This window comes from Hyperoodon ampullatus (assembly GCF_949752795.1).
Source record: "Hyperoodon ampullatus genome assembly, chromosome: 4".
NCBI classification, from domain to species: domain Eukaryota; kingdom Metazoa; phylum Chordata; class Mammalia; order Artiodactyla; family Ziphiidae; genus Hyperoodon; species Hyperoodon ampullatus.
This window is the reverse complement of record NC_136917.1, coordinates 32,739,613-32,749,503: the sequence shown is the minus strand read 5'-3', so window position 1 is coordinate 32,749,503 and position 9,891 is coordinate 32,739,613. Positions and strand designations below refer to the sequence as shown.

At 55.5% G+C, this 9,891-nt stretch overlaps 1 protein-coding gene across 1 annotated transcript; it reads right to left on the bottom strand.

Annotated features, from left to right (window-relative positions):
- Positions 1-366: 366 nt before the first annotated feature.
- Positions 367-8,031, bottom strand: LOC307051862 (GTPase HRas-like; the record flags this gene model as incomplete). The annotated part of the gene is made up of 5 exons (XM_079702441.1): positions 367-542; positions 6,621-6,817; positions 7,303-7,462; positions 7,566-7,756; positions 7,921-8,031. The coding sequence occupies 4 exons, from the start codon at positions 8,029-8,031 to the stop codon at positions 6,695-6,697; spliced, it is 585 nt and encodes a 194-aa protein (XP_079558567.1). The 3' UTR covers positions 367-542; positions 6,621-6,694.
- Positions 8,032-9,891: the final 1,860 nt, after the last annotated feature.

Here is a 9,891-nt window from a genome sequence, read left to right as displayed (position 1 = left end):
TATGGAGTCGGATTTATCAGAGTTTCATCTTCTGGCTTTAGAGCCATACTTAGGAAGGCTTTTCCTAACAAAAGCTTAGAAAGGGATAATCCCATGGTTTCCTCAAATAACTGTATGATTTTCTTTTTTCCTCTAAGTAGCTTGTGTGTGTGTGATAAAATACACATAAAACTTAACATCTTCACCATTTTTAAGCTGCCAGTTCAGTGGCATTAAGTACATGCACATTGCTGTGCCACCATCACCACCATTCATCCCCAGGTCCCTTTTCACCTTGCAAAATGGCAACTCTGTCCCCATTAAACACTAACTCCTCATCCCCCTCCCCCACCCCCTGGAAACTTCTAATCTACTTTCTGTCTCTATGACTCTGATTACGCTAGGGACCTCATATAAATGCAGTCATACCATATTTTTCCTTTTGTGACCAGTTTCTTTCACTCAGCATATCTTCAGGTTTCATCCATGGTGTAGCAGGTGTCAGAATGTCCTTCCTTTTTAAGGCTGAATAGTATTCCATTGTATGGATGGACCACATACATCTGAGGATGGACACGAGGGCTGTTTTTACCTTCTGGCTATTGTGAATGGTGCTGCGATGGACATGGTTGGATGAGTATCTGTTGGATTCCCTGCTATCAGTTCTTTTGGATACACACCTAGGAGTGGAATTGCTGGCTCATACAGTAATTCTACACTTAGCTTTCTGAGGAATCACCAAAAACAGCAGCTGCATCATTTTACATTCCCACCAACAGTGCATTTTGTTGGGTTGCATTTTCTCCACACCCTTGCCAACACTTGTTATTTTCGAGTTGGTTTTTTTTTTTTTTTTTTTTTTAATTGTAGCCACCCAAACAAGTGTGAATGCACACATCTTTTAACCCAGCAATTCTACTTTGGGGAATTTAAACTCTTCCAAAACTTGCTTTTGTTAGTTCATGACGTAACCTGGCCATCCTTCCATGTCGTGCATATAATTCTCGCCCTCTTGTTGATGACTGTGCTATTTCCTAAGAAGGATGGACCTGGGGTTAACTACTGTTTCCTCATGGACATTTACACTCATTTCAATTTTTAGACACTGCCACACTGCAACAAATATACGCTTTATGGGACTACTCCGAGAAATACACTCCTTAAAACCTACTTCCAAAAACCAGCTTTCACTCCTTAATTTGCTAAGCACCCCTGAAAGACTGGAGTCTGTGGGCTGTTTGCTTTCAGACCATGGTTACATGAGAGCTCCTGCACAGTCGGTAGGTCTCTGTAAACTCTTCCCCCAATTAATAGAGCTTTGGTGCCTGGACCCAAATTTCTGCTGAACATTTTGGCAAAGGGGATAGAGGTAGTTTCACGCTCATCTTTAATTCCAAACTGTGATTTCCCAGAGACCCTATGCCTGGGTGGTACTGAGCAGGCAGCAGGTGACCTCATCCGGTGGAAAATGAAAGACCAGCCAGGTACTCGGCTGCTGTTCCCTTGACCCACTCCCAGTTTCGTCTGATGTTCCACATTTCACTATGCAAAATTTAAGATGCAAAACTATGAAGACTCACACAACAGACATCCACATACCCCCCCACCAAGCTTTTCCAAGACAGCTCAAGTCTTCAGCCCGTCCCTCCCCAGAGGCCAGAGACAGTGGCTGTCTGTCATGAATCACACCAGTGTTTAGTATGCCCTGACTCCCTGTATATCACCACAGAGAATTGGGTTTTGCTGGCTTTTAGATTTTTTTTTTTTTTGCTTTTTAAAAATTGAAGTATAGTTGATTTACGTTTCAGGTGTACATCAAAGTGATTTGGTTATATGTATATATCAATATCTTATTTTCCAGGGTGTGACTGTAGCTGGTATGGTGTCTTTGGTTTCCACACCATTGATCCTTGTCAGCAGGGAGGCACCCGTTGACACATGTATGGGTTTGCTGAGCCCTCTCTGTCCTTCTGCACGTGTTTTTGTCAATACCCTGTAATTTTCTAAAGTCAACCATGTCCTATGCAAACAGGGAGTTTTATTTCTCCTTCCCTCCAGGGAGGAGGCTTAGACGCCCAGGGGTGGGACAGGATGGACGGGGTCCGTGGCCTGTGGGGTCTCCAGGCCAGGGTGGCTGCTGTGCTGGGGCCAGGGTTCAAGGGCGGGAGCAGCGGGCAGGAGAGGGCCGGCTGAGCAGGGTCCGGGTCCTGGGGGTGCCGCCCCTCGTCCCTACCCCTGGGGAGTGAGGGCCTGGGCTGTCGCTGCCTGGCCCGGCCCTGTGGGTCGGGGGCTGTGCAGGGGGAGGGCCGTGGGCGCAGAACCGGCCAAGGCCACAGTTATTTCCAATTCTGTCCTGTTTCCTGTCCTATGGGGCCCCACCTGACACCCTGACTGCGGGGCAGAAGCTGCGAGCGAGTGGTGAGTTCACATCCCCGGTCCCCAGCCACCTCGACCACTGGGACTGGTCAGGGGCGCCTGGCACGGAGGGTCCACCCAGTCCCGCTGGCTTGGGCTCCGGCCCTGTCATGAGGACGGAAGGCAGGATTGAGGGATGGGAAAGTCTGCTGATTCCTGCCCTTCTGGGCAGTCCTGGAGCCCATGCCCCCGCCCCTCAGTCTGTACCCCCAGCCACTCCTAGACGGAGTTGGGGGGCAAATCTGGGGAGCACCCATCTGCTCCAGGTCCTCTGGGTGCAGAGGAGGAGCGGGACGCCCCCCCCCCGCCAGGCACGCACAGGCCTCCTTGGGAGCCAGAGCTGGAGGGAGACACCTGCACCAGGTGACGTGATGGAACCAGGCCGACAGCACAGGGAGGCTGGTGTGGTGCCCACACAGGGCCTTATTCACGTTGCTCTGCTTTAGTGGGGTCTTAGTTCTGAGAAGTTACAGACCCCCGAGGGCCCTCCTTGCAGGAACTTGACCATGTGCCCAGCCTGCTGACCCCTCCCCACAGCTGGGGGGGGGAGTCAGAGACCATATGGGGCGCCGCGCCCTGAGGACGTGTGCGACCTGAGTCGACGACATGGAGGAGCCCCAAGAAGATGTCGTGCCAGCTGTCTCGGGACTTAGAGGAGCTGATTCCAAAGTTCACATGCAGAGCAACTAAGTGAGAACTGCTGGGAAAACCCTGTAAAAGTGTGAAAGAGGGACTAGGGACACCAGCTACAAGACATAGATAAAGGTTAAACTAATGCTACCGTAATTACCAAAAGGCTTTCTAAGTCAGACAAAATCCTAGATTCTACTTTTAAAAGTGGCTGATTCAACCACATGAAAATCAAGTATCTGCATGGGGGGAAATCCCTAATCAAACTCAAAGAAACTATGAAACTGGGGAAAAATATTTACAGTTCTAATGCCCTTAATGGGTGAGGACTTTCTACAAATCAATTTCTTACAAGGCAAAAATATGAGAAATGATAAGAAGGGAGAGTTCACAAAAAAAGGAAGGAATGATAAAATATGCTTGTTCACTTCGCTCCTAAGAGATGTGCACATTGACACCAAATCAATGTCACCGTGTCCGTCTCACCTCAGCAGCAAGGTCACAGCTATGAGGGAAGGTCAAGGAATCTCAGAGGGTTCTGGTTGGGAGTCATCAGGTACCATGAGCACACTGTTAAAGCTAAAAGCATGGAGGGGACAGACAGCATCCTCTACAGGTGGGAAGAGCATGAGCTTGGAGCCCTCCGTTGGCCCTTGTGCATTTGCCAGATCAGAAAAACATGAGTGCCCATCAGTAAGGAACTTCAATAAAATCATGATGGAAAGCAGCAACAAGCACAACCGTATCTAAATGTAAAACTGTCATTCTGCAAAAGGCACAGCTAAGAGAATGAAAAAGCTACAGAGTGGGAGAAAAGATTTGCCAATCGTGTATCTAATGAAAGACTCGTGCAGAATAAGAAGCAAAGTGCTGGCGAGGATGTGGAGCAACAGGAACTCTCGTCCAGCACTGGTGGGGATGCATATGGTGCAGCCACCGTGGGATACAGCTTGACCGTTTCTTACAAAACCGCACACACTCTCACCATGTGCTCAGCAATCATGCTCCTTTGGATTTACCCAAAGGACTTGAAAACATACATCCACATAAAACCTGCATGCAATCTTCACTGCTCTGCTCAGGATCATTAACAACTGGAAGCAACCGAGATGATCTTCAAAGAGGGAATGGAAAAACCGTGGAATTCCATGAAACAGACTACGATTCAGGGACACAAAGGAACCAGCTATTGATTCACTCAAAGCACGGGTGAGTCTTAGACTTGTTTTGCTAAGTGAAAGAATCCAGACCCATGTATGACTCTCTTCACAGGACGTTCTGGAAAAGGCGCAACTCCAGGAGGATAAGGAGTAGTGGCTGCCGGGGCTGCGAGGCTGGGGGCTGACGCTGGAGTGCGGATGCGGCGGCCCCACCCTTGTGTGAAAACCCACGGGCCATGCATCCCAGAGACTGAGCTGTTACGTATACAAACCGAAAAAATAAAGAAAGTCAAAGGTCGTCGTCACATGGTATACCTGGGATCTATACGTTTCCTTGCATGTACACTTTACCCCTGAAAAATGTTTCACACTGAGGTGTCCTGAAGAGTTCACTGCTTTTTTGCCTTACTTCTTAAACACACCTGTTTTGTCATGAGGGTTTGTCAGACAATATGAAACTAAGAGCATCAGCATGAAACAAGCACCCGTGTCCCCTTCCCCAGGCAGTAAGCCCTGTTCCACGTGCTGGCAGCCTACTCCGTGTATGACACCGTGAGTATCCCCGCGCCCAGGCCCTGCCCCTTCCAGGGGGTTCTTCGCAATGGTCAGGATGCAGGCGCACAGGGTCACAGAGATGATGAAGGGGGCTCCCCAATCTTAGACTGAGCAGAAAGGCTGGGGTGCAGACTCCACATTTCAGGACAGAAACAGCACCTAATTTCTGGGTTGATGAGACCTGCACTTGATGGGGCTGCCAGGTGCTCACCGCAGCGGAAGGGTTTTGTAACAGTTAGCTCGAGGCCTAACAAGCATTGCTGTTGTCACGAAACTTGAGTTTTGATCCTGAAGATGCCATATTATTAATCGGAATCTTAGCAGGGATGAACGTTCCCAGTAACCCAGACTCCTGTGGGGCCCCAAGGGAGGTAGCCCCCACCCCATTTGCTCTTTCCAGAACATTCCCTCAAGGAACATCAGCTCCACGTCTGGCCTGCCGGGCCGGCAGCCCAAAACAGCCCTCAGGATTGGCTGTTGCCACGGCGATGGAATTCCCTCCCAAACCTCCCAGTGAACCATGAGGCCACAGGCAAGTGGCCCGCGGACATCAGCTTTCAGCCGGAAGGCTGGGTCCCTTCCCCTGCAGTGCCTGGCCGGGCCACCCCCAGGGCCGCATGACAGGCCTGGCCCTGCAACCCCACTGAGGCCCCTGCCACCGGCTCTGCCCAGCCTGCTGAAGACAGTGCCGCCGGGCCCAGGACGCTCCTCCTGCCCTGTGCCACCTGCAGCCAGCGCCCCTCCTGGGGCAGTGACCAGCACGGCCACAGCAGAGCCGGGGCAGCACCCCAAGAGCTGCCCCAAGGCCGCGCATGTGCCTACAGCCCCCTGACGTCTGTGTCCCCAGAGAACTTGGACACACAGGGGCCTCCAGAAGACAAGGTGACTGTGAGCACAGTGACCCCGAGGCCCCGGGAAGCCAGCGACATGCCCTGCTGCTTCACGCTGGCCTTCCCGCGGGACGGTGCCCCCCCCTTGCACGACACAAGGCCCTGACCCAGAAGGGCTTGGCCTGGCCTGCATTTGGGCCCCGGGAGGGCAGGTGCGCCATGAGCACCCCCCAGCCAGGATGGTGACTAAAGGGGCCACCCAGGCCAGTCCAGAATTCTGGCCCAAGGCCAGGCGGGCCCTCTCGGAGCCGCACATGACCAGCTGGGGCCTGGACATGCCCCACAAGGACACTTCGGTGACCTGAGGTGGCTCTGGGAGCAACAGGCCACCTCCACCGAGGGGATGGCAGGGGCAGGTGGGCCAACCCCACCCCCATACACATAAGGAAGCAGGGCTGGCCGATGCCAGAGCCCACGCAGCCACCTGGGCCCCGCGAGGCAGAGCAGAGGGCGCTCTGGGCGGGCTGGACCCAACAGGCTGCACCTTTGCCTTTGCCAAAGTCAGTTACTGCCTTTCAGGGTCCCCAAAACTCAGGAGATACGACCCCAGCCGGAGTCCAAATGAGCTCCCCACCCCCAGAGCCCTTCCCTATGAAAGCCTCCCTCCCAGGGGAAGGGACAGCCTTTGTCTTAGTTTCCTCCTTTGCGGGTTGAAGGTGAATAAAGTTTCATGTGTTACGTGCTAGACTAGCCCATTCTTGCAGCACCCAGGGTCTCTGCAGGATGCAACCAGGGCCCCCAGAGGCAGAGGGGCCACCAGCAGGACGAAGCTGAGGTTCCCACATGCCTCCTGGGGGGCCACACGCAAAACAGCCTCCTGGGCTCAGCCGAACACCAGGGTCAAGCCCATCAGATACTTTACAGTGACTCAGCATGTGCCCAGTGGGTCAGTATGGGGCTGAGGAGAGCGATAGCTGGGGGGCCAGTGGCATCAGTTCACGACAGTCTATGCAAGGTGTCCTGGCAGACCCATGGTTCCTCTGTCACCTACCTGGGCTGGCCGGAGCTTCCTTCCCTGCATCTTCCCTGCTTGTGCCTCTTCCACGCCTGTCGTCTGTGCCTCAGTCAGGAGAGCAGGCCCTGCAGCTCAGGCAGCCCAGGCCACCCCCATCGGGCAGGCGGGCTCAGCTTGCTCGCCTTGTGCTGCCGGCTCTTGCGCTCCAGCTTGTAGAAGGCATCCTCCACGCCCTGGAAAGAGGGGGCCAGCTCGTTGGGGGGACCACTGCCTTGACCTCAAGTGGAACCCCAGCCCCTTCTTCACCCTGCCCCGCAAACGGGGAGCTGGGCCCTGCCCGTCCTGATCCCTAGGGCCACCCCGTTGGGAGGCTTGTCCTCAGCAACTCCCCCATGGCCTCCTGGGGGGTTGGGCCGATTGGGACCTACTTGCTGCTCTGGGGGTACAGGGGCTGGGGCCCCAGGGTCACCACTCCAGCCTGGTCAGGGCAGCTCTCTCTGGGGACCTCCACATCCCCCGGGAGCTGTGTCGGCCCAGACCTGGACACTGGCCTCCCTCACTGTCCTGACGTCCAGGGAGAATTACAGCGTGAGGGGCTGCTGGGCAACGGGGGTCCCAGAGGGTCCTGGAGCTGGAGCCAGAGCGGCTGCCCTATGTCGAGGGAGAGGGGGCAGTGAGAGCTGCTCCTGGCCGGGGTGGGGGGGTAGCTCCGGCTCACCTGGCACTTCTTGGCCGAAGTCTCCACGTAGGAGATGCCATAGCTGCAGGCCAGGTCCTGGGCCTGCCGACACTCCACAGTACACGTGGCCAGGTCACACCTGTTCCCCAACAGCACCCTGGGCACGTCATCTGATTCCTTCAACCACTCAATCTGCTCCCTGCAAGGAGGAAAGCATGAGTCAGCCAGTGGGCTGTGGGCTCGGCTGCACCCGGGACATGCAGAGTGGACGGGAGGCCCCCGAGGGTTGCCAGGCAGCTCACCTGTACTGGCGGATGTCCTCGAAGGATCTGGCCCTTGAAGGACTTGGCGTCGTTGACGGCAAACAGAGGAAGTCCTCCCGGGTGCGCATGTACTGGGCCTGCACGGCGCTGTACTCCTCCCGGCCCACCGTGTCCAGGATGCCCAGCAGGCACGTCTCCCCATCGATGACCACTTGCTTCCAGTGGGAGTCCTGGGGAGGACACTGCTTAGAGACAGCTGGCCCTCCAGGGATGGGACCCTCCCTCACTCCTCTCATGCCCCCCAGGACCAATGACAAGGAGACCCCTCCTGCAGTGCGGGTGGGAGACAAGCCTGTGTCAGGAGCTGGGCTGTGGACGGGAGCCGGGAGCTCACCTCTATGGTGGGAAGGTATTCATCCACAGAGTGTTTCTGGATGAGCTGGATGGTCAGGACCCTCTTCCCCACGCCACTGGCACCCACCACCGTGAGCTTATACTCCGTCATCAGTCCTCAAGGGACCGCAGCACAAGACACTGCAGTGGTCTCCTGTCCCGCCCGCTAAGGAAGCCTCACGCAGCACGGCCAGACCACGCAGGGCACACCGAGTTCCCTGCGCCAGCATGCCCAGGCCCGGCCTGCCCTCTGTGCCCAGACAGGTAACAGGGGCCCCAGCCAGAAGGGTGGCCCAGACGCTCACCTGTAGCATCTCCAGCCCAGAGGTTGGGGGGGGGGTCCTACCTCCAGCTGCACTTAATGACTGTGTGAGAGAAGCAGGGAGCCAGCCCCCCAAACACAGCGCAGACAGCTGAGAGCATCTCCCAAGCAAGCACCTGAATTAGAATCTGCTGGGTGGGCAAAAGGCCTGAACTGGAGGTGCCATGGGCTGAGGATACCAGCATCCCCACGAGAACAGGCCTTGCCACAGTGGAGGGCACAGCAGTGTGCTGGGACTGGCAAGTGGCAGCCGACAAGCAGCTCCAGCCACCCCCAACTGGCATGCTGGTGCATTTGACAAGTATTCACTAAGCGCCTACTGCATGCCAGGTGCTGCTCCAGGCACAGGGTGACAGGCAGACAGCAAGAATCCCTGCCCTGGCAGGATGGGGCTCTGCTCCAAGAAAGAGATCTACGTAAAGGGGAAATAAAGGGAAACCCACGAGGCCCCAATGCCAGAAGAAGTTTGGAAAACATAAGGCAGGTGAGGAAGTGGGCGGGCGGGGGCCAGAGCTCCAGGAAGCAGAAGCTGATCACAGGAAAGACTCAAAGGAGGTGTGGGAACAGGGGACAGGTAAGAAAGGAAAAGGGCCTGGGGCCAACGCCCCTAGCTGGGGTGTCCCCATTTTGTGATGCTTAAAGAAGGGGGTCCCTTGCAGGGTCAGTGGGCAGTGATTTTCTAAACTCCAGGTTCGCCTGGTGTGTGTGATGGCCATGGGGTGCCCGAGCTCTTCGCAGGGGTCCATGGGGCTCTGGCAGGTGGGAGACCTGCCTTGCCCCATGGTCACGGGCGAGCCTCCTCTCGGGGGCACCCAGCACACTTGTGGGGTCCCGGAAGACAGGGCCAGGGACACACAGCCAGAGGGGCTGGCCTGGGTAAGGCAGAGCGGAGCACCTCTGCTCGTGTCTCACCTGAGCCCCCGCATGCCTGGCGAGGACAGTAGGCACCTCGCCTGGCCCGGCTCCTGCAGCCCCTGAGGACATCTAGAGGCCAACTCCTGGACTGGCCTGGAAAGCTGAAGTGATTCAAGCTACTTAAGAATGAAAAGAAAAAGAGAGAACTGGAAAATGTTCCTGTTATAGCCAAGAATCCTTTTGTTCCGAGAGAGAAGCGAACCCAGGCTCCCGGCTCTGTGGTCCTCCGTTTACTGAGCACTTCCCGGGGCGGCCCTGCGGGGCTGCAGGTGAAGCTGGGGAGCTGTGCTCCCTTCCCAGGGGCAGGCAGGAAGGGTGTGGAGTGAGAGCCACAATCCTCCCCACTCAGCCCCATGCACACCGCGAGGGCCTGCTAGGTACCAAGTGCGTTCTGGTGGTCTCTGATTTTGCTAACACCCAGAGCAGATTGTGCTCCTGTTTACAGAGAAAGAATGTGAGGTGTGGAGAGGGCACTTCACCTATTCCAGGTCAGTCTCAAAGTTCTTAGTAGAGCTTGGGAGTTACCTAACAACTGTGATACCTCAGGCTGTGAAGCCCAGTGAAAAAAGGCTTATTTCGGTCTAATGCTCCTTGCTAACTCTGGCAGTGCTAAACGTGACATGGCCTGCCGCTCTGCTCTCCCCAACTCCTAGACCAAGGAGGCTCTGAATTAGCGTCAGCTCACAATCAACAGGTGAGAGGGAGGCCCCGGATTTTGTGAAAACGCAGGGAGAG